This window comes from Orcinus orca, chromosome 3 (assembly GCF_937001465.1).
Source record: "Orcinus orca chromosome 3, mOrcOrc1.1, whole genome shotgun sequence".
In the NCBI taxonomy this organism is placed as follows: domain Eukaryota; kingdom Metazoa; phylum Chordata; class Mammalia; order Artiodactyla; family Delphinidae; genus Orcinus; species Orcinus orca.
Genome location: NC_064561.1, coordinates 114,659,446 through 114,684,793, shown reverse-complemented (window position 1 = coordinate 114,684,793; position 25,348 = coordinate 114,659,446). Strand labels below are relative to the sequence as shown.

Genomic DNA, 25,348 nt, shown 5'->3' with positions numbered 1-25,348 from the left:
AGGGAAAGTCAGTCCTATAATGGATGAATTTTGTGAAAAGTGAGAAGTAAACAGCTACCTTTATTTTTGACAAGAAGCACGAACAGTGGATTCACTGCCGAACCACAGAAGTACAATGCCACGTGTATGTATTTTAAGATTGCCTGGTTGATACGATGTAGTTAGGGATAACTGCCTGAAAAAGTTACTGCCATAAATGTCTATTTGGATAGTTAACATTTCTGGTTAAATTTAAATGATATTCTAAATAGAGACATTCTGTTGCTGTTCAACATATAACATATCTTCAAAGTTAATCTTTGAAAGCAGAGCAACAGTGTCAAGTGAATTTCTTTTATTTTTTTACATGAGAGGTTAGAGTTTCAACAATAGTGATTAGTGAGTAAAATGCATATAAGCAAATAGTAAATGGGTGAAGACTCCACAACCAGAGCAGTAATCTATGTGAAATCAATTCCACGTGAAAGCTAGTGGGGCTGGAGCGGAGTAAGAGAGAAGTTGTGATAGTAATCAGTGATTTTTATTCTAATCAGAGTTTTATTCTCATTATCTCCTTAGAATATGAACATAGAATTAGCTAACGATTTTAACCAAGATCTCAGCAGAAAAGTAAAAGTGGGGTAGGCATACCCCACTTTTCTAAAATATAAGTATAAAAATATAAAAATGGTTTGTCTTTAATATTTTATATCCTCCTAGTAATTTCTTTTGAAGATTAATTGCAATTTTGGAGTTATTAAACTGAAAGTCATGTCTTTGGTTCATGTTTTAAACTTAAAAATGGTTTTACAAGTAGTATTATTTGTGAATTCCGGGCCTTTTAAGATTTGAACTTTCCTATTGATAAATGACAGGAGTTATTTCTATAATAAAGACATATCTCAAAAGTACCACAAGGGGGCAGAAATAGACATCTTCTGACTTCAGAAAACAACAAAAATTATTTTTATACCCAAATTTAGATAATTAGTGTATGTATGCACATATACATATATTTACATTCATACATCTATGAATATACAACTATATTATGAGTACATTATAAATATATGAAGTTTGTATATCAGTGGAATAGCTGACCCTCTGAGTATTAGGCTAACTATGTTCATTACATTAGGCATGAACTATGTGGTTTATGCTAAGTGAAAAGGATTCTCAAATATCTCAAAAATTTAAAAAACTAATAACTATACATGTTTTCTTATGTCCCACATGAACTATGTGAAAACTTAACTGAAGAAAAACTTATCATTGACAGAAGTAGAAACAAATATAGCCTAAAACAACTGGGAAATAACATACCCTATCATCACAGAGCTCTCCCTCCTCATAAAGAAGAAGGAAAGTAATATTTAAGCTACCTGAAAGGTATTAAACTTCCAGATTTTGATAAAGTAGAATTTTACATCCTCTAGAGGGACATTAGAGCACACAGTTAGAGACTGCCATTTGTCATTTAACAATGCATTCTAAAAGTGTATTATGAAAGAAGTAATATTGCTTACCCCAGTTGACTGAGGGCGGATGGCGGCATATTATGTAGGTGTTGTTGTTGCCAGCCAGTTACTGAGCCAAGATGAAGAGCGCTGGCGGTGTTAAACCCAGACAGAGACGACAGGTCTGCGCTACTCAGAGAGTACTCTAGAGAAGAGAATAAGAGAGTTAGGGAACATATTCAATTTGGAAACTATCAAGTGGTGAATAATCATTTTCAATTTTTAAAATATTCTATTAGTATTATTTAATGATTGTTATATATTTTTTTATTTGCAGAAGGGAGGGAGATAAAACATTAGGGACAATTTTAATTTAAAAGAGATATACTATATACCAAAAATTAACTATTCTGTGAAAACTTCAATGTAATACCGCCTGCAATTCTAGTTTATTAGAACTACAATCTGGTATCACAAGTAGGTACATAGTATTTGATGACCTAGAAATGTTTTTTAAACAACCTTGAGAAAGTGAGCTTTCTATTACATCAAAAAAACAATAGCTCATTTTCTTGAAATTGTTCTTATATATTGAATTCAGGTTGGGTTAATAAAACTTTTGCTCACTAAGAAAGAAACATGTGGATATTCACTTTGTCTTAGTAATGAATAGGTAATGGTATAGTGCTCTGGACTCCACAGGTATTAAATAAAGCTTCCTAGCAGACTAAAGGGTAATATCTTTTTCATCTTGCTTTTTTAATAAAAAGTATTTAATGTATTATTTGAACATGGCAAACTACTCACCGTTACCATATGTTGTTGAAATGGCTGATGGATATCCTCCCATCCCTTGTCCTGGTAAAGTAGGAGTTGCTACGGAAACCACTGGGGTAGCCAATGACTGAGCGGACTGGGAGTTATTTATCCTTTGATTCTTTTAAAGTAAATAAAAAGATATTACTTATAGAATTTTTTAAGAGTTAAAAATACTAGGTTTCAGTATTAGTGTTGCACATAAAGAGAACTTGGTACAAATCTCATGAAATTAATCATTTAACATGTGTCTCTATGAACTCTGCCAACCCTATCATTTACAATCCTTCAAGAGACCAGTTGTTGCCATAGTAACCCATTACATCAGTATCTCCTAGGCAACTGAACTAGTAGCAAGTACCATAGCTTTATTATGGGTAAAAACAGACTATGTTGAAAACTGATGAAATATGTATACTGTACTTCTATTGTTTCAGTTTTTATTCAAATGCAAATTAAAAAAATTAAAATCAACCATGGTGGTTTTTATGCTCAGTTCTATACACACCAGCGCAGATGGGTAGAGGGTTCATGCTATATTTTGACCAGCAGGTGGTGCTCTGACCACTTTTTTTCAGATTCTTCTAACCTTCCCTCAAACTAGATGGCAAAGCAGCTAACATATATTTAATTCCTTAGAGCAAGGAGATTAAAAATTCATATAAATTTAAATATCTTGAGAATTTAATTCTTAGAAAAATAAGCATATTCATGGTTTTAAATAACTAAGGATATTTTTGTTTGTTACAATTTTACTATAAATTAAATCCTAAAATAAACTGAAAACATGGCCTTTACTTACAGAGGTTGACACAGAAAAATAGATAACCCGATATCTCACCTATGAGTGATACTTGAAATGAATGGCATTTAAATATAATCAATATTGACACACACTAACTCCTGAAATCTTTCCATTTTACTACTGCTTCCTCTCCACCTAACAGTCACTTTGGATTTCTCCTTGCACGTGCCATTGAAGAGAAGCACCCTCACCACTTACCAAAAGCAGGTCGACATCCTCAGACTGAGAGCATGCGGAAGGAGTTTTATTAATTAGTGTCTGTAAATATTTATAATTGGGCAAAATCTTTTCAACAAAAGGCGAAGCATCTTCTGATAGACACAACAGTTTAAACAGTTTTAAAACTCAGACTCTAAAGATAACTCCTTACAAAGACATTCTTTGTTTTCTTTAATGAGCTGTTTGTCTCAAACATGAAGACAATCTATCCAGTTTTCAGCACAGGTCAGTGTCTCAACGTTCATTATTTCACCACCACATTTTGAGGAAAAAAAAAAAAGATTGTACTTTGAAACCCCACTTGCTGGAGGAGGGGGGAAACCGCACCTGGCTGCCAGTGAGAGACCTGACGGATGGCTCGCAAGAAACCCTGGGAAAGCCTCAGTTTTAAGGGACTGGGAATAAATCTGCTGATAGAGACAGCCTGCCATGCATGGCCCACACTGCTTGGCTGTGGCCCTGTGGGAGGTTTTATTTATCCAGCCTTTTCCGAAGGGAATGTTGCACATAATGTGAATTTTTGGGGGCTGATATTCAAAATTAATCTGCACTGTGCCATAATAAACTAATCAGCTTGCAGGACTGTTTTACCCTGAAGCTTGCCACAGAGCAGAGAAAGAAAAAAAAAATGTGTTTGCAGAATGATCTAAATCTGTCTGCTGAATCTTGGTTTTAAATGTTCTCGCTCTTAAGCAAAGCTAATTTGGAGAACACGGATGTAAGTCTCTTTGTTGCTGAATGTGGTCCCACAATATTATCTTCACCTTCGTCCTGCGGACCCAGGAGAAAGAAAAATGATAGCTTCCAGGGATATTATTTATATTTCATATTTATTTATTCTTATAAGTGCCACAAATGTTTTTTGATGTAAAATAAAAATATAACCTTTGTTCTCAAAATGCCTAGAATTTTAAGACAATTTGTTTTTGAGAGGTAACTACTGTCATAAAATGCATATTTGGAAAGATGAATTGAGGCAGTGCATAGGCATGTGACACATTAAACATTATCGTTGTAATACACCTAAGAAAAGAATTGCTAATTAACGGGAGAAAGTTCATTTAGGAATTTTGAGAAAGATTTTTCATTGTCAGTACCTTAAGGACATACTTATTTAGTTCAATACTGTAAAAATCTGTTATGAAATACCTCATTCTGTGAGTGTGGTTCTACCATTGGCCAAATCAAATCATATGTGTCATAAGCAGAGTACTAGGTAATGATTTTTTTCTAATTATAAATTGGAGGCCTTAAAAGGAAATGTTTTCTTTGCCCCAGAACACCAGCCCTATAGTGGAGTTTTTTTGGATGTTGGTTCTTTTTTTTCCACGGAAAAGGGAAAATGCACACTAGTTACCAGAAATAATAGCTAAATCCAACAGGGCCCCAGCAATAGCACTGACATGTTAATTTTCTGGGAGCATGTGAGTAATTCATAAAGTTAGACAAATACACAAATAGCAAAACATATACAAAACAGCAACATTTATTTAAAATGTAATTTCACATTACCACTGATGGCATCGTATTCTTGCTGCCTGGTGGAATAAGAACTCGGAGATCTGGTTTACGGTTATTCATCCCTAAATTCATGGGGGGAGGAGATTTTGCTTGCATATTCTTGTTCAAGTTACCAGGTGAGACCAGCAGACCTGGTGAGTTTCGGGGATTGCCATACCCGTTCCCTGTTAACACAAAACAATGAGAGCACTGAGGAAAAAAAAAATCTAGACTCAAAAATGTTTCTAGAGAATACACTACATGAGATTAAGAATAAAGGATTAACAGGGTGAGACAATAACGTACACTGAAAGTTCACAGGATGACTGACAGCCTCCACATCAGGAACCCAATCAGTTATTTAACATTCCTCTGAAGGAAGATTAAAAACTCTTAATGAGAAGAGACCTAATAGAGAGCAACTTGCCCAGAAACCAGCATATACTTTTATTCTATTAAAAAAATTTCGGGGGCTTCCCTGGTGGTGCAGTGGTTGAGAATCTGCCTGCCAATGCAGGAGACACAGGTTCGAGCCCTGGTCTGGGAAGATCCCACATGCCGCGGAGCAACTAGAGCCTGTGCGCCACAACTACTGAGCCTGCGTGTCTGGAGCCTGTGCTCCGCGACAAGAGAGGCCGCGATAGTGAGAGGCCCGTGTACCGCGATGAAGAGTGGTCCCCGCTCGCCGCAACTAGAGAAAGCCCTCACACAGAAACGAAGACCCAACACAGCCAAAAATAAATAAATTCATTAATTAAAAAAAAAAATTTGGGAAGAAAGTCAGACAGTCAGTCGTTCAGGGTCTAAGAAAAGCACTGAATTGGTCCTGCACTTTAATTGACTAGCTCGGCGGAGGCCTGGCTGGCATGACTCACTCTTTTGGTTCAGCGATTTGGGTTTTATTTTGTGTATCTGTGTGTCCTTAAGTGAAGAAAGGGCATACCAGCAAGCCTATAATTTCTAGGACACGCAGGAGGTGTAGTAGCCTCTCACACGCTTTGCTATTCAGTTCCCCTTGTCTTTGAGCGATTTCTCCCTATGGCTTTCTTCCATCTGGTTTGCTCTCCTCACTAAGCTCAGTGTACGAACCTGAAGCCCTGCTTTCCTGCTCACACAGAACTTCAAAAAGCAGGACTCCTTCTCAGGAGCCGAAATGAGGGGACGATGCCTCCACTAAAGTGCTGATGCACAGGGCACAGGAGTAGCCACTGAGTGGCAACCGTCCTGAAAGGGTTTTCTTTGGTCTCTGATGCTTAGCCCTCCACTAACAGACAAATGGCTATCTGAAGGTGTCCATTTGTCATAATTCAAAATACACTGTCCCGTGACAGGCAGAGCTGTGGAGGGAGTCGATGCAACCTGAGCTGAACCGGAAAGTCCCCTGCTGGCTTCCTCTACCATCTCTGATTGGAGAATAAGAGAAACCACCTAGGTGATTCAACAACCCGTGCTAAGAGAAACCACCTAGGTGATTCAACAACGCGTGCTGGAAACCTACCTAGACAGTTGTTTTCTAAAGCTCTCTAAAGGAGACAGTCAAACCTCGTTGTTACTGTCATCATTATCATTATCGTAAAACACAAGTATCTGTTACCCCAGGAGGAATGGTACTGTGTGCTACCCAGTGGGGATGCAGAGACAAGCCCCCGGTCCTCAGTCCCTCAAGCCCCCTCAGGCCCTGCAGTCCCTTTGTGGCAATCCAATACAGGCACGCGTGAAACATACGCACTAAGACAAGGCAGCCTGGGGTGATGTGCCACAGAGCAATACAGATTAAGTGCTATTGGGTTCCCAGGAGGGAAGAGATTATCCAAACAAGATTCACGGAAGAGGCAAGAACTGATGTGAGTCTTGAAAAAAGAGAGGAGGTAGTAAGATCTCTGGGCTTGTGACCAGGCACTGGGAGAGGTTCAAGGTGGCATGTGAGCATCCTGGTGAGAGGGCAACCCATGGAAAGAGGGGAGTGTCAGAGACCCTGAAGGAACGTGGAGGGCTGGGCTGTGGAACCCACAGAAGTTTAGCCTGTGAATTCCAGGCTAACATGTCTTAGGTTTAAATGGTGGAAATGCAGACCCCTGAAGGTTGCAGAGCAGAGGTAACACAGGCCTTTAAGTGGACAGAGAGATCTACTGGTATTGGGATATTCTGTCATTAGGAAGGCCTGATAGTGTGATCCAGTCTGGAAACTTCCATGATGACCTGAGCTATGATGAGGAATTGGGAAGGCAAAGCCCAGGTATATTTCAGGAGAGATTTATGGGTACATCTTTTGAATTAGAATCTATTTGAGGCACACTGTGCAGAGCACACTGGTTCTTCATACCCCATTCATTTACTTGTCTCATTTTATGCATGAATAAACGGGCTGAATATATAACAAATAACTACAAGATTAAATCTGTCAATTGGATTATGCATAAAATTCTCCACTTTACTGGAAGAAAAACCCCACAAAATAAAACAAACAACTCCTCCCCCAAAGCGTGTCAAGTATAAAGTAGTTGCTTAAGAAGCGCTGGTTGAATTTGTATGTAAATTACTCTTCTATAATAAAACTTCAAGAAAATTAGCTAAATTCTCTAAAGCCAGCTAAATATGTCAAAAGCCCAAAACATTTTTTTTTACAGTTAATTTGGATTGTTTTCTGTGGCAAAAGTTGTTTTATGAAACAAATGCAATTTACCTTTTTCCACTAGGAGAAATACAAAGGATATGTTCACTTAGAAAAACGCTCGATCAAATGGAATGCTCACAGGAGTCTTATATTTAAGGTGTCTTACTGAATCATTATCGTGACTATGCTAGGGCTTTCGTTTTAATTAATAGATTCCACTGGATAAAAAGGGAGTGAGAAAACCAAGACAAAGTTTGCTCTCTATTTTCCTGTCAGCTGAAGCTCAGACTGACAGACACACTGAATGCCTATGTCACTTATCTATTAAGCCTGCGTGAGATCTGGTTTAAATAAACAATCAAATGGAAAATTAGCTGGGTAATTTCAAAAGAAAGGGGGAAAAAGAAGTCAGTTAAGCAGTGCAATGAAGCTTGAACAGATCTGAAGAAACTAAAACCCCGGCGTCGTAGATGCCGATACTGGTTTGCATGGAGGAGTTATTTTGCTAAAAGGAAGTAAAACCACTTTATGAAATGTGTTGTCCTGTGATATGACGAGCACTGGGCCAGTGTGTGAAAATGGAAATGCTGCACGAAGGCTCTGAGAAAAGCTCTTTTTTTTTTAAATTAAAAAAACCAAACATCTTCTACAGTAAACTCTGAGAAATTCCAACAAAGCCTACCCCTTTCTGCCCACATTTTAAACAATGATTTGGGGCAGCAGTCGGGGGAAAAAAAAGCAAACATATATTATAGTTTTTCACCCAATAAATGCCTCAAAACTTAAAAAATTGATTGGAAAAGCATTCTATTTTTCCCCTTGGAATATTTCCTGTTGTTTGGAAATTATGCCATTTTAGAAGATTAGTCACATACTTTAAGGTGTTTACATATTGAAGGTAAAATATTTTGAACCACGATGACACTTCTTAGATTCATATTTTTAGAGCATAAAGTTATTTTTGAGAACAAATAAATTCTGCCTTTTACCGGTGAGTTTCTGCTGTTTTTAGCATATTGTGCCAGCTAGCATTTTGGAGCCGTATAATAACCATTTCTGTTTCCAGCCACCAAGTTGTTATTCTTTTGGCATAATATAGATTCAGGAATGTGAGGCTGTGGATCCTAAACCAGTGATATAGAAACCTATCATTTGAAAATCAGTGATGAATACATTCGTGTGGTTTACTGCTAAGAAGAGCCTGCATTTAAACTGGCTCGGAAGCCGCAGCCGCCTCCCCACTCAGGACGCTTTGGCCTTGGTTGAGGCTGCTGTCCTACCTTAAGATAAATTCGCCCAAAAGAACAGTCTCTTTCAAAGTCAGGGGTCGGGAGGTGGGAACCGCCACCCTTCAATAACCTTCTGAGATACAGATTCCACCTTCCTTCATGTTTTAAAATTACCCTCCGCCTGGGACAATTATCAATTTGGATGTGACTGCATGCAGATGTCACATTCCCCTGACCACTTAAAAGCCCCAAAATTATAAAGCATGAGTGAATGGATTTCCTGATTATAGATTATAAGAAAACGAAGAACAGACCAACTTTAGAGTTCGTTTGTTTTATCGTTTCGTTTGATTAAAAATATTGTTTCACAGAAAACAATTTAAGCATTCACGATATAATTTGCATAAAGGATAATAGAATCTACGTCTCTTGGTTACAAGTTTCTAAACACTCATACTAAAACTACTGTAAATACACAAAACTTCAAATGTGGTGTTAGGAGAAAAAATTTTTTTTCTTTCCAGTTAACTTGAAAACACTTGCTGCTTTCTCTTTTCTTTTTTTTAAAAATTGACTCCTATTTTAAGAAGTTGTAAATTCAAAGAACATATTCCTGGCTTAAGATGTTGTGAGGAGGACATTTTGCCTTGTCTCACAGAGCTCAATTGAGTATGTAGCTCTCTTTGAGCCCGAACTTCTGAAACTTTCTCTTATTGGGATGTTTAGACGTTATGAGTCTTTTCACGTCATTTTTTTTTTTTCTCTCCTGGACTTTCAATTATAAATACAAGAATATAAATCTAATAAGCACAAAACAGAAACTAGTCCTCATGGAGCAAGGTTAATTTTTTCGTTGGCACGATCTGTTTTTGGAGTCTCTCAAGTCGCCATCTTTGACTATTCATTCATTCCCGCTTCCTCTTCCAACTCCATATCCAATTAGTTTCCAAACCTTGCTGACTTTTCTTCAAAAATGTCTCCCTCCATTTCCATTGCCACCATCCTAATTTAGGCTTTTGCTGCCATTTGACTAGGTCTTTCCATAACCCCCTGTTTGGGTTCCTGGTCTCTAGTTGAAGGGTTCTTCACCAAGCCTTAAGATGGGCTGCCGGAAGACTGTGAGCTCCTTGAAGCTGTATGCAAATTTTTGTGCATATGTGTTATAATAAACCTAATGTACACTCCCAAGGTTTTCTTTAAAAATCTTTCTCAAGTGTTGCTTCTCTCATGTTCCTTTTTCAGATCATACTTAACACTAGTGGGTCAGTGCCCTGGCTTGGCTCTCCAAACTGTGCGTAGTTTGACCCACTTTGTCTATCTAACCTAATTTCCAGTGGCCACAGCCAAGCTCACCATCCTCTGAATAAGCCTGAGTCTTTGCTCTAGCAGTTCAATAACTGGCAGTGTTTGATTTCCTGTTTAATTCAAATTCATTTTTAAGGATCGGCAAAGGCCCAGTGCTTTCATGATACCTTTCAGTCAACCTCGGCCCACCTTGAACTCACTCTCCTCCAAAATCGTGCATAATTAGAGGCTAATACTACACAGAGCACTAGTCTGTTAAGCGTTTCAAATGCTCACAAAACACATATGCAAATCATGCTGGAAAAATTAGAATTATTCAGGAATGGGACTAAAAGTCAAGTTACGGAGGGAATGTGGGATGAGAACTGAAAACATAATGTGTAACTTGCTAATTTCAAACATCAAGGGTCTCTCCTCTTTATACTACTTGAGAACATTTTCTATTTTAGATAATGATTACACACTGATGACCAAGTATACCACTGAGACAAACTGTTTATCAACCATATAATATAAAAGTCAGAAAATCATGCAAGTGCCCACCTACTAAATTTGTTAATAGAAAGTTAATTAAAGCTTCTTTTTCACCTATTGCACCTGTTAATCATTTCAAAGCACATTACCTTAGCTAACTGCAAGCAGTAGACTCAAAGTAGAAATTTTCCCTAATGAAAAAAAACTCTGAGATGCTGGATCTTTTCTTCTACACTGTCAAGTGTTTACTGCCATAGGTTGTCTCTATATCAAGATGAATTTCAATAATAATTTACTCATACAGACCTTTCTACCAAAAGACGGGCTGCATGATATCCTAGGAAAAAGAATGGTAGAAGGGTGGCAATTAAGAGTGCACAGGATTTCATTAGGCGGTTCAGAGAGAGACTTCCTGGAGAGAGGGAATTCATGACAGATCTCAGAGTCACGACTGTGTTTGAGAAGGATAAGTATTCCTATGAAGGTGAAATATAGATCATTTCAGAGGATGCAGTTTTCAGAAGTTGAAAAAGTAGGCTAGGCTAACACAAGCCTGTCAGATCATGTTAACTTTCTACTGTAGACTTTATAATAAACTTTTACTAAACTTTATACCATAGAAAATGAACAGCCAAAGTTGTTTGTGAGTAGGAAGGGGCGACGTTAGCTGTGTACTGGGAAAACAGCAATAGTGGCAGTGGAAAGGATACATTACAGAGTTAGACGGTTATAAGGAAGCTAGTTAGGACACATCTGCCAGGGAACACATGAGGAATGAGGTCTGAATGAGGCAGAGTCGGGAAGATTTACAAGGCAGATGGGCATCGAGGACAAAGGAGGATTAAGTAGATAAATCCAGTTCCTAGTCATGAGGTCTCCATTAGAGTTCCTTCAACTATACTGAGCCTTGGTTTTCACACGCTAAGTAATGATTTCATCAGTGTGAGAGAAGCATAAAAGTCATCTGAATCAGAGACTCCCACCTACTCTCCCAAGGCAGCTGACCAACACGACAATGCAATATTAACAACAGCAAGCATTTTATGTACTAATTACCAATAGTATTAACAACATCAAGCATGCATCTTAAGTACCCAGAACAGTACAGGCACCTATGCAATGTGTTTTGTTATTATACCCGGATATAAAACACCTTTAATCCTCAAAACAACCCTGTGAGGTGCTAAGAGTATCCCTGCGTTACATAAAGAGAAAACTGAAGAACAGAGAGGTCCAGTAACTTGCCCAGCGTTAAACAGCTATCAGCTGGCTGAGCCATGGTTTGAACCCAGCAGTGTGTCCAGAGTCCATGCTCTGAAGCACAACACGGCCCTGCTCCTGGGAATTGGTCATACTCTGAGATTTTGAAAACCCTTCTCTGTCAAACCTCATCCTAAAATTACAGGAACACAAAGGAAGAGAGGAAACAAAGGGTGAGACCAGGGACATGAGACTCAAAGGGTCTCCTAAGTCAGCAGTGATGTGGAACATGGTCAACCTGGGCATCAAAAATAGCAATTCTGGTTCAAAAGACACTGGACTTACATAAGGGGCACAGAATGGTGATGTTCCAAACCATATTTCTAGCCTCCTTCTGGATAAATAAATATTTACAAATAGGAAATATTGGGTTTAGCTACAGTAAATGCCAGAGCAGCTGTTTAACTTTCAGTGTGCTATTTTGAGTGGATGATTAAGTATGCTTTTAAAGGTAGATTTTGTAATACTTTAGTCAATAATCTTCTCCCCTGTAATAGAGGGTAAAGATGTTTACCCACCTACTGTCTATTTAAGAGACCAGCTTCATCAGAACCACTCAACATGATAGGGAAGCGCCCAGTATTTTATAGTACCCACTATTAGATATCTGGAAAATAATTTCTCATACACAGGTTATAAAAATTACTTTCTTTAGTAGTTTGTTAATGGTATCTTATTTTTGGGAATTTGGAGCAAACTGCCACAGGAAAACATTAAAGTGAACAAACAGCTGAACCTCTGATGTATTGATTTTCGGGTTTTACTTCAGCAAAATGCTTTGCCCACTTAAGGTTTTTTTTTTCTTTCAACAGAACAATTTTGAAAATATTTACAGCATACAGTCTTGTTAAACTAGAGATGTTACATATATGATAACGTTCACTACTATCAATTAATTTTACATTTGACTTTTTAAAAGTTTTAAGGTAAGTTAGTTTCCAATATCAGGACATTGTTTTGTGTCTCAAATAAACCTACGGCTTTTCATGTAATTTTATTTGTACATAGTAAAACTGCTCATACAACCCACTGCTCTACCGGAAGCAACACACCTAAAATAGTTTTTAGTGGGAAAAAATTATGACCTTCTAGACTTCAGTCTTATATTCACTTTGCCCTGAATGCCTGAAACGCTGTTGAAAGCACTACCAACTATAAGTTATTCAGCTGTTGTAAATCACAATCAGTTTTTTGTTTTTTTGGTTTTTTTTTTTTGAGGGGAAAGGAGATCTTTTTCATGGGATGGCTCTAAGGGAAAAGGCAACCACAAAACATTTGGAGGTCAGAAATCTGGGAATGATGAAAATTTCAATATGCCTACTGCAGAATGGGGGCAAATCAGATTTCTGATTCTTATCCAGCTAAAGACTCCTGATTACAGATTCTTAAAAGTAAAATCAAGTCTCCAATCTATCGGGGGTTTCTCAGGGAAATAATATAATAACGTATAATGTTAGACTAAGAAGAAACTCCTGTGAAACCTCAGTGCCTTTTGTGGTGTATTCTTAGACAATACCCCAAGAATACACTCGAGCCAAGACTATTCTTGGCTACACCAGTTAGAGGGCAGCAGACGTTCTAAAAAGAGACTTGTCTCTTCTGCTTGACCATGTCACCCTGATGCTGAACCATGCCTTCACGGATTTCCTACTTACCCCACTTGTCCTTGATGTTTCTTAGATGTGTTTTGTTTAGTATCTTTTGTGAGATTAAGTCTATCTGCCAACTAGAACTTTAAACATTCAGCACATACAATGGGCTTTGGATTGTGAGGCAGACGTAAAGAATTTTTACTTATTACTGAGTTGTTTTCCTAAAGATTGGAGTCTGTGTTATAAAGCAGGTTTGTGTTGGCAGACCACTTTCATTTTTCCTGAAAGTCATGTGGGTCAGGCATTATCATCCCAATTTTTGACAGATGAGGAAACTGAGGTTCCGGGAGTTTCTGAGACTTGTCAGTAAGTGGGAGAGCTCTGATCTGAATCCAAAGCACAAACTGCTTCCACTACATTATTACAAAAGCCACATGTTTCAGATTTAGAATGCATCCTTGAATTGTTCCTTCTCTTGGAATAAAGGCTCCACTTGCAAATAAGAAAGAAATCGACAATTTGATGTTTCCCATGCACAAAGGCACTCTATCGGTCTGTTCTTAGTACTGACTTACTGAAGGGATAGTTTTTCATCGTACCACAAAAATGATATGGAATCTTGCTATCTTAAAAAAAGTTCCACTTAACAATGAATGATAGATTTATGACTCACTTAATTGTTCACTTCTTGCGATTTGGGGGCTGTCTCTTTACTAAAAAATGAGGGGGTGTCTTCATTATTGACACAATTGTTCATTCTTTCAGTCATTTTTATAAACAAAAATATTGAGACAGTTCAAATTAGAGAGAACATGACAGAAGAGAAAGAATAATTACTTGTGGTTTTAACATTTACACAACTGCTGCAAACACATCAGAAGATGATAATGTTCAAATGAAATGTGTTGCACTGCATCGCACTGCGCTCCCTTTCTGCCTCAGAATTATTAATATCTCCTCTCTACTCCCACCCTTGAGGGTAGGGGCCGCGGCAGGCATCTCTGTGAGGCCTGCTAGTGCATTACTCACACCCTGCACATTTAATAAATATTACTGGGACTAGATTAAACTAAGCTTTATTTTTTGCTTAGGAAGTCAAGAATATAGATAATTATAATACTAACAAGAGCCAACATTTATTACTCTAGGGCAGAAACTGTGCTAGGTGCTGCCTTGTATTGATGATCTCATTTAATTTTCACCACCAATCCTGCAAAATGGGAATTCACAGACTTTCCAAGGGTGATGTCATCTCTAAAGTAACTGGTATATCATGTATTTTTCTTGGTGATTTTATTATTCTGAACATCTGCCTCCAGAATATTTTCCCCAATTACTGCTTGAGCAAAAATTTTGCTCCATGATTTCATAGTTTTCTCTGAGTTGCTTAATACTAAAGGTTTCTTTTCCATGATTGTTATGTAAATTAATGTTATCATGTTTGAATATGTAAATTAACCACAGCTTTAGATTTGCTATTATTACTATATTATAATAACCTAATTTGGCAGGGATTTTTTTCCCCTGCTCACACTACAAACACGACAAATCCGTTCTTTGCCATAACTAGAGGTTGTAAGTGGAGTCTAAGGTCAAAAAATCGTGAAAGGAGGGAACAGTGTTTAGTAAGACAGTTACTAAGTAGATATTAAGTTCAGTTAAAATAACTGAAATGGAGCAATAATAAATAAACCTAGTGAATACTTAGCACCCTATGGACACATCTATAGATGATAAATTGAAACTGTTTAGCCAGGGTTTTGGTACAATATAGTTTCCTTTAGTAGAAAGTTAACTAAAGGAATGTATCTGATTTGATCTTTCAAATATGTGACTGTTTCATGACTATACGCTCTTAGAATTGAAATTCAAGTGAAAGATTCTATATAAGTCTAACTAAAATTTAAGACTGGCAAAGGTTTGTCTAAAAACAGCAAATTATACTCTTGGCTGACAGCCTTGAAGCCCCGAAAAGTCCCTGGTAGGTAAAACATTGATTTCCAAGAGGGGTTTTTTTAACCACATCCCTCCGTCAGGATCTACTGTCTATTGATGTACAGTTTCATATCACTAATGATTTTGAAAAGAGCTTTTCCTTCTGTATTATCTGCAAATAAAATCTTATGGCGATGTCAAAAACAGGAAAGAGAGAAACCAACACTGTGCGAGGACAAAGAAAAATGCTAAGAGAAAAAAGACAAACGTTGAGTAAAACTAATATTTTAGGAGGAAATGTTAACTGCTTGAATTAATATTAAAAAGACCAAAGTTTTATTATCAATCACACTCTTAGGTTAAATCAATAGGATACGAGTGAAGAGACCAATGTTCACATTGCTTTGCTGAATATAACAGAAAGACAGGTGATAAAAAGGAATACAACTTGTGAGGTCAGACATCATGGATATGCAAAAGGCTCTAAAATCTCCTGAAACCCTCTCTAGGGAAGTTATAATTTGAAATTTTGTTTTTCCCTCTGGAAATCAAACTCCTTAAGAATTAAGCCAAACCAAAAGGGTTGAAAGCAGATGGTGCCCTGACTTAGCCTGTAACATTCACCTGTCTCCTCTTTGACCTGCCTCTCCCACTTCAACGTTGACCCCTAGAGAATGGTGTCAAGATACTGCTTCACCTATCCTCTTCCAGGCCTTGTACACGGGAAGTTGACACTGATTTTCTTGGCAGTGTCTGATTATCACGTGCTGTAGATTCTCCAACTAGAGGACAGTATTTTTTTTTTCCTTTTAATAAATCTAGATAACCTTGGTTTGGGTTAAAAATATCACTGTTACTTAATTGCATAGATAATAATAAAACAATGCTGTTGGATCTTTATTTATGTTTTGGGTGAACTCCCAAGGTAAAATGGCAAATGAGTTCAGAATTTTTATTCAGGACAATTTAAACTGACATAATACTTTAAAAGAATCCAACTATTAATTCAGATTTTTTTCATTGGCTGCTTAACAATTTTTTTAAAAGTAATATAAAATTATATTTTGATACTAACAAAAAAGTTTTCTTATTTGAGAGTAACTAAATGGTATCAATCTCCTTTTCTTGAATATTGCATTCTGAATTTGTGTTTTGTTAGAAAACAAAAATATAAACTTGTTAAAGCCAATACTTTTAAACCGAATTTTTAACCGCTTCACTGATAGTTTAAATTATTGAGCAAGAATTGCAGAAGTCTGTTTGGTTGATAAGAAAGTCAGCCAAGAAATTTTTGATAAGTATTCTCAAAAACAAATACTTGCAAAGCAATAGTACTAGTATAGAATAATTAAACATTGTATGACCTTTTCCTCTTCTCATTTAGTTCTATTTTATAATATGCTAAATTTTTCTTTTCCAATGCTAAATGAATTACAAAAAACTCATGTTAGGAAAGTTTTGGGATTATATGATCATAAAACACTGCATGTAAATGGACTTTAAAGACTTTCGTGTCTTATCGTTCATGTGAGTACTAAGTTCAGAGGCTCAAAGTTATGACCCAAAGTCTTAACTGGATGGAGTCTTTTTGGAGTCTGGAAGCCAGGTCTCCTTACTCAGCCACCGCTCAGTGGTTTGTCCACGGCAGTACACTGCCACCACCAAGTCTCCATGTATTTAGCTGATATAAATTAAGCATTCCAGAAGTGACAGTGCTTGACAACCAAATGCATAAAATAGTAAACAATAAACATCAAAATAAGGAAACAGCTGTTAGTTTCTTTTTATATAAAATTATATCTAATTTACAATAAATGCCACTTAAAATTATTAATCAATATACATAAATATCCTTCGCCTTATTGTCAAATAGCTACGTAGACTGTAGAATTCTCCTAAATGTTCAAAGAGGTTCCTAAAGGGTTTTTTCTGCTCCCCTACCTCCCTTTTTTTGGTCTCAATCAGGAAACAGTATATCCTAGAGCATACTGGTACTTTTGACTCAATAAAAAAGCAACTATGTTATCCAAGTGAAAACAAAGGGTACCAAGAGGGAAGTGAATAATCCAACACAAGGCATGGCTGTGCTAACGATTATTTCTATTAAATCTAACAAAAATTCAGTTGAACCTGATCTTAAAATCATCTGTAACCACTAAGATTAGCATGTTAAAAGCTTTAATGTACGGAGATATGACAAAATGTAATTTTAAAAGCAGTGACTTTTCATTTTGTCTCTTGAAAGGAAAGGATTAAATAGTGGATGAATAACTGTCAACTGAAACCTACAAGTGTCACTATTACTAATGTATTATAATGACTTGCTGTATGTTTCCCTTACATCAAGAGCACAACCCCATCCTGTTTCTTCTTTCTCGCCACTTGCCTTCATCTCTGAAATGACTTCAACTTAAGCAATAAGAGGGTCACTATTTTAAGAGGGAATTTGTGACGGTCTGAGGTACCAACCTCCATTTCATTTACTGCTGTATATCAGCTCTTTAGGTTTTCCATTAAGTAAGTTAAAGTTAGTAAAACTTCATTGGTCAATAGTGCTCAGCCATTTAATTAAATAATTAATGCACTATTCGTTATACACAGTATCAGAAGAATACATTATTTTTGTGAATTACAGATCAAGGGTGTATCTTTTTGTATTTAAAATTACATTATTTCTTTGAAGTGTTCTTTCTTTTTTTTCACATAAACAGTATTACAAATTTATGTCTAGAAGATCAACTTTTCCTTTATTCAGCTAACAAAAATTTACTGAATGTCTGCCATGTCCTCTCACTTATTTCTTGAGCTGGGAATACAAACTGAATAGGACACAGTTTGCCCCTAGAGGGATGAATGTCCAGGAGAGAGATGTGTGCCTAGATATTGCAATTACAATGCAAGGAAATAAATAACGTAGGCACAGGCTGCCAAGAGAGAATCAAGGAGAGGTGCATAATTCCTTTTGGAAGAGTGAGGAAAGGATTTCCTGAATGGTTGAACTGAATTCTGAGGGATGACAAACGGTGCTCAGCAGCATGAAGCAGGAGAGCTCTAGGAATGCATACACAAAGGCAAGAAGCCTTGACACTGTTTGGAAAGTGGCAGCACAATGCAGTTAAGAGCATGGACTCTGGAGACAGACTGCCTGGGTTCCACCTCGGGCCATTACTTAACCTCTCTGTGCGTCAGTTCCCCCAACTATAGAAAGGGCATTCATATGAATACATACATTAAAGGTATACTTTAATGCAAAAAGATGAGTTAATTTTTGTAAGTCACATAGTAAGAGCAATTTAAATGTTTGCCATTATTAGAGTTGGAGTGCAGGGTTTTTAATGGCAGTGGAAGAAGGTAAGAAGGTTGAAGACTGGAGAGTAGGGATGGGCCAGAGATAAGAGGCTTATGGTTAATTCTGAAAGAGCTGGGAAACCATGGCTGGATTTTGAGTATCTGAAGGATGACCTACAATTAGTTTAAGGTTTTGATAAAGACTAATGAGTTACGAGGAGACTGGAGTGGGATGCAGTGTGAAGCTGGGAGATGAATTAGGGATCTCTGGAAATAGTTCTGGAGTGTTGCCATAACCCTGAACCAGGGCAGTGGGATAGTAATGGAGAGAAAGGATTAGCTTTAGGAAATACCTTCGAGGCAAAGTTGGTAAGATTTGATGACTCACTGGATGGTGGCATGAGGGAGAGGTACAGTGCAGGGAGTGGATGGGAAAGATGCTATATTTTATGATTGAGCTGAGAGCTCTTTGGTCTCTTGGTATTTATAAGAAAACAATAAATGCCAAATTTATTTCCTTCCGAGGACTTCCCTGGTGGCACAGTGGTTAAGAATCTGCCTGCCAATGCAGGGGACATGGGTTCGATCCCTGGTCCGGGAAGATCCCACATGCCACGGAGCAACTAAGCCTGTGCACCACAACTACTGAGCCTGCACTCTAGAGTCCAAGAGCCACAACTACTGAGCCCTCGTGCCACAACTACTGAAGCCCACGCACCTAGAGCCCGTGCTCTGCAACAAGAGAAGCCACTGCAGTGAGAAGCACGTACAATGCAACGGAGAGAAGCCCCCGCTCGCTGAAACTAGAGAAAGCCTGTGTGCAGCAACGAAGACCCAACACAGCCAAAAATAAATAAAATAAATTTATTAAAAAAATGTATTTCCTTCCCTCATGAGACTATACCCTTTTTACAAGCTGAGATGACTAGATTTTGAAAAAAAATTACAGGCGAAAAAATATTTAACTTAATTGCAGAGTCTTGCCACTTGACCTCAGAGTTTCTAACTTTATCTGAGACTTTGAATTTCAATGACAATATTCAAAATTTGGAAGATATCTTCTGGCCATTTTGCTTTAGTTTTCTTTTCTGAAAATGTAGAGACATTCTGGCTGGCCTTCTTTCCCTCGGTATTATGTGATTGTCTGACATCAGCACCGATATATTCATCTCTGACACATGATACTGGCTGGCATGAGAAAGAAGGGGCAGACGGCTGAGTCTGTGAGCAGGACATAGCAGCTAAGCCCAAGACTCAGTGGCATGTGCAACAGGTGTTCTGTGGAACCAGGGTTAGAAAGGGCTTCTTCCTCTATTTTTAAAAAGTGGGGAAGTAACTCTTTCATAACTATACAGAAACTGTGACAATTATATGCTCATGGCTACAAGATACAATTATCAAAATACAAGGTTTATTATCATCAAGTTGGAGCAACTGAGTGCTTCTTTTATTCCCTTCCAGCTTTGAAGTAGAAGATTCTTGTGCTACAACAGAGGTCCTGAAGCAGGGGGATGAATTTGCTAAGCCTGTAAGATTTTTTTTTTAGTTCAGTGACGCTATAGCCTATATGTGGCTAACTTGTATGCTTACAAGATTGAGTGTCTTCTTTGTCCCCAGAGGGCCATTTACCTTAGTGGACTGTCAGGGAATTGACAATGACAGCATAATTGAGCAACACCACTTATTTTCAACATAGAATTCTAAAGCATTCTAGCTATTAAGCAGTAACAAGAGGCCACGTTCATCAAAGATGAGTGACCCATCCCCTCAACCCCATGCGTTTTTGTTTTTTTTTTACTACTTCTAATAACTTTCATCACCACTATTGGCTGTTCCCACGTGAGCAAGCAAACTGATGCATCGAGATACTGGATACAATACCATAACATCGAAGCCATTTTCCTTATTTATCTTTTTCTTGGTCTTTGAGACAATCCAGTTTTCAGCCCCCATCACGCTCTCTAGCCAATGTTTGACAGAGACTTGAATCCAAGCTACAATGGTCTAGCTTTGATCTGGTCCTGTAACTTTCGGGCTACAAACCATACAGTATTTTTTGAGGGGAAAAAAATGAGCACTTTGCTTCAATGTCCAGCAAAATAGTATATTCAGTCTACTCATTAATTTGAATCTACCTAATTTTTTTTTTTTTTTTGCGGTATGTGGGCCTCTCACTGCTGTGGCCTCTCCCGTTGCGGAGCACAGGCTCCGGACGCGCAGGCTCAGCGGCCATGGCTCATGGGCCCAGCCACTCCGCGGCATGTGGGATCTTCCCAGACCGGGGCACGAACCCGTGTCCCCTGCATCGGCAGGCGGACTCTCAACCACTGCGCCACCAGGGAAGCCCTATATGCCAATTTGTTAATCTTCGTTCTTATAATTAGCAGGCTATTATAGTTGAACCCGGCAAAATATTTTAATTAGGCTGTCCATAGATATTTCAATAAACTTGAATTTTTTTGACATTTCAAACATAACCTTATGTTATCATGCCTGCCTCCTACTATTTTAAATGTAGAGCATGTTCCCGCTGCAGGAATTACCATGGTTACTTGTTGTGCCAATAGTGAACTGCAGTTAGCATCAAAGTATTGTCCTGTCTTACCGCTGTGTTGAAAATGACATCAATATCTCAATAATCACAATTATATGAATTAATATGGAACCCTGGAGAAGTGTGACCAGGAGACAATTGGCCATAATGGAAGAAGTTCTTAAGAGCTGAACTATATTTAAGGGGCTTTTTCGCGGGGTCCACTGTGTTCATATTCTCTAAGAACTCATTTTAATGCCAAATGTGGTTTTATTTTATTAACAGTATTGTGGAAGGGTTATAATCTCACTCCTTCCTTTTCTTTATGTATTCTCCTTTTGAAGTGTACAGAAGTTTGGTACTTTGTGTAGAAAGTGATTCACATTTAACGTGAAATGATTAACAAAGAACACGATCGGCAAGGCTTGTTAAAGGTACTTTTGTGGCTACAGATGGTACCTAGGATTAAATTGATTTGATCAGAACCCCCAATTCTGATTATGTTGACTAGCTGAAGTTTTATTAAGGAAAGGTCTAGTTAATAAATAGTCTTCTGAGTTACTATCCAACCACTCCTGCTTCATAAAAGTGCTTTAGAAATTCTTGGGGCCATTTTCCCATGCCTCTCACTGATCTCTCAACTTGACTTTGTTCAAAAGACTTACTTCTGCAAATCACCAAGTAAAGGAACGCTAAACAATGAAACGTACTCTAGTACTGAAGTCTCCACTCACCTGCACTGGTGCCTGCACCGGATGTGAGGTCTCCACCCATCAGACCACCTATGGATGAAAGAGGAAGATCAAAAGGAGAAAGGCTAAAAGGCCCACAGAGCAACACACTTTACCTTTAGCAACCTTAGCATTTGGTCCTCACCCAAGAGTCCTAAATTTGTCAAGTACTACCTAGGTCAGATGGCTGATATTCGTTTCACTGTGACATGCTGTGGTCAAACATTAAAAATACAATCACTGACTGACATTTTGCAGAATCTTTCTTTCTAAGAAAGATTACATTTAAAAAGCTAGCCTTTAGGACTTCCTGGTGGCGCAGTGGTTAAGAATCTGCCTGCCAATGCAGGGGACATGGGTTCGAGCCCTGGTCCAGGAAGATCCCACATGCCGCGGAGCAACTAAGTCCGTGCACCACAACTACTGAGCCTGTGCTCTGGAGCCCGCGAGCCACAACTACTGAGCCCACGTATCACAACTACTGAAACCTGTGCACCTAGCGCCCGTGCTCTGCAGCAAGAGAAGCCACCGCAATGAGAAGCCCCCGCTCACCGCAACTAGAGAGAGCCCACACACAGCAACGAAGACCCAACACAGCCAAAAATAAATTTAAAAAAATAAATGAATAAATTAAAAAAAAATCTAGTCTTTGAATGGTCTCTAAATTTTTATCATATTTCCAAGTCTAGTTTTTCCTAAGGTGATATTTTCTAGAGAGTGAAGGAAAAGAGTAAGGTTTACTCTATGCTCAAATAACCATATATTTGATGTTTAATTCTTTGTAAGTGTATTTTATACAATTAATTCTGTGCAATGCTAATTGTCTAGAACTTTGGTCATTTCATGAATCTTCTAACAGTGAATGATCTCATTTACTATCCGGATTTTACTTACTAACACAATAAAACAGGTTTTACTGACTACAAATTTAGAAACATATGTTTATTCACTGTTAGCTTAAGAAAGTAGGTTAAAATTTGGCAGTGTTTATTTATGAGAGTTGGGATGTTTCAAAAAGATACTGAATATAATAATTATTTTTACTTCTTAAGGAACAAAATTTAGCCAAAAGAACAGAATATCAGCTAGATTATTCTCTAATTGCTATAATTATTATTTGGTTCTGGGTTTGGAATTAGAAGAAACTGTTCATTACATTTTAGGAAAATGTTTATTATTTCCAATCAAATAAATATTTTGGAAATAAACGAGATTTTTAAAAACAAATGAGCATGAGTTCATCAAATAGAAGATTCAATAGCATTTGAGTATGATCTGAAAGGAATACATATGGTTATTGAAAACGCTTATGAAAAATTTCAGCATATTCAGAAGTAGAAAGAATAGCATAAGTTGTTTATACACATCTCTCAGATTCAAGATTTGTCGTTTTTTTTAATGTGGCTGATTTTGATTGTATTCTCCACATGAAGTTTCTGTACTAAAAAAGTAACACATGTTTAATTCTAATTAGAAGGCAGATAGTCAAATATTCTAAAGGAAAAATTCTGCGAATAAATCGTTTTTAATAAAAAGTGTGTCTAAGACATTAAAACTTTCCTATTAAGTGCTTTTAAAGAAATAAAATGTAAATATATAATGATTTGCTGTGTGTGATTTAGAAATACAATGACTTTTTGGTGCTTATTTTAGAAATATGAAGGAATTGTTTAGTTATATTCAACTCACATTTATTTAGTTCTTATGGTGAGTCTGACAAATCAAGAGGACATTCTTCCCTTCAAGGTTCTGTAAGTTCAGTGGGGAAATGGACACATACTCAATACAGTACATCATATTGTGTATCGTTTGATCTGAGTACTAAAAATGGTCGAACTTTTCCTGAGCGATGATTTTTCTCTGGGACACTATGAATTGTATAACGGTAAGCGTCTCCTAGAAGTGCAGACACACATTTGTGGCAGGTGTATACGTCCTTGTGATGTGCTCTTAACTACTGACTTAGTTTTGTTTTTAATTCACTGTTCTTATAAATTATGCTATCCTATCACATTTCTTTCTCTGCCTTAAATCCTTTTGTGCTATGTTACTGTATAAATAAATAAATATCAACCAAAATAATAAATAACTGAGATAAATGCTATCAGAGGACACAGGGGAAGGTTTCACAGAAGAGGTGATATCTGGCTAGGAGGAAGAGGGAAAAGGGCATTTTAGGCAGGAGAAGAGGAGAAGCAAAAGCATGGAAACAGGATATTTGATGTTCTGTTTGAGAAAGTATGTGGTTAAAATATAGCCAAATGAGGAGATTGGTGACAGATAGGCTCAACAGATAAACTGCAGATTATGAAACATTCTGAAAGATATTCTGAGTTAGGTTTTATCATGTGGAAGACCTAGCTGGGGATGGTTATTAAGCAATGAAGGGACATAGGACATGGAAAACTGGAAAACGCAACATCTTGTAGGTAAGATAGCCTTTTTTTGCCAAGGGTGGCTCCTTCCAATGGTTTGTTACCATTGCGTTCTTATGAGAACATACCTGTGTTACCCGCACTCGGTGGTCGATGTGTTACACCAGGAGACATACTATTCCTCTGCAGAGAAGGGTGGGCCAGTGGCAAAAGGTTGGGGTTCCCCAGTGAGCTGACGGGGTTGCTGTATACCAAACTGTTGTGGCTGGACACTGGGATGGAGACTGGCATCTCAAAGTTGGGAGGTGGAACAGCCTGTAGGAGCAGGAAAAAAACCCACGGGTAAACGAAATGAACAGAAACAGAGCCCTCCAAGTACAGACAGCTTTTACTTTTCTAAGAAAAATTTCAAATTCCAAACTGCTTGGTGTCTAGAAGACCATTAAGAAGAGGTCTCAGGATGTGCGGATCCTAAATTGATTTCTTTAATGTGCTTAGAATGCCTTCTTTGCAACTATTAGAAAACGTTTCACTTTTGTTTCAAACAAAGCCCCATTTCATTAGTCTCCGTTGTCTTTGAATTCCGGTCTATTAAGTAGTGATTGTTCATCTGTGATATCTGAATCTGGTGCCAGAAATGACTGCAAGATCAAAGGTATATGATTGTGAAGACTTCACAGAGAAAAAGGATTAAAATGCAAACTGGAGCCTTTGGTTTAATTGCTTATTGAAGCATATTTATGCAGAAGTTTAATGATATAAAATCATCTCCAGGCGTGTGAATAGCACATATACTTTAATTATTATTTTTAAAAGTCTGTCTTTTGAAAGTTAACTCTAAAGATAATAGACATTTTACGATATAGGATTCAACAGAGCATGTATCATTCAATAATTCATATTTTAACCTGATAGTTCAGAATGTATGTTACACTTCACATTTTGGGATATACTGACACTAACAAATGGCAAGACCTATATCTTCAATGAGAGAGCTGCAAGCATTTAGTGAACTGAGGCTTTGTGGATGTCTAGTTAGAGTAATTCAAGTCCCAATCATTGATTTTTTGGTATTATTTTGGCAATTTAATCCAAACATGCTTATTTTTCTGCTTGCATTAGCTAGATAATCATAGTTGTAATTCCCTCCCTCTTTTTCTTCGTTTGTAACATTATAAATGAAAATACTGTTTCCATATATTGCCAGAGGACTCATGATGTCAGAGCATACAGCAT

At 37.5% G+C, this 25,348-nt stretch overlaps 1 protein-coding gene across 22 annotated transcripts in view; it reads right to left on the bottom strand.

Moving 5' to 3' along the window:
• Positions 1–25,348, bottom strand: part of MEF2C (myocyte enhancer factor 2C) — a 169,490-nt gene that overhangs the window by 8,844 nt on the left and 135,298 nt on the right. For 12 of the 22 annotated variants that reach the window (XM_033401462.2, XM_049708305.1, XM_049708304.1 and 9 more), the window contains exons 5-10: positions 24,241–24,427; positions 21,741–21,788; positions 4,789–4,961; positions 3,256–3,279; positions 2,244–2,373; positions 1,506–1,641 (exon numbers count right to left, since the gene is read on the bottom strand). In XM_033401462.2, the coding sequence (XP_033257353.1) occupies positions 1,506–1,641; positions 2,244–2,373; positions 3,256–3,279; positions 4,789–4,961; positions 21,741–21,788; positions 24,241–24,427 (698 nt within the window). The remainder of the gene's footprint in view (positions 1–1,505; positions 1,642–2,243; positions 2,374–3,255; positions 3,280–4,788; positions 4,962–21,740; positions 21,789–24,240; positions 24,428–25,348) is intronic. The other 10 variants (XM_049708307.1, XM_049708308.1, XM_033401535.2 and 7 more) reach the window with 1 other exon arrangement.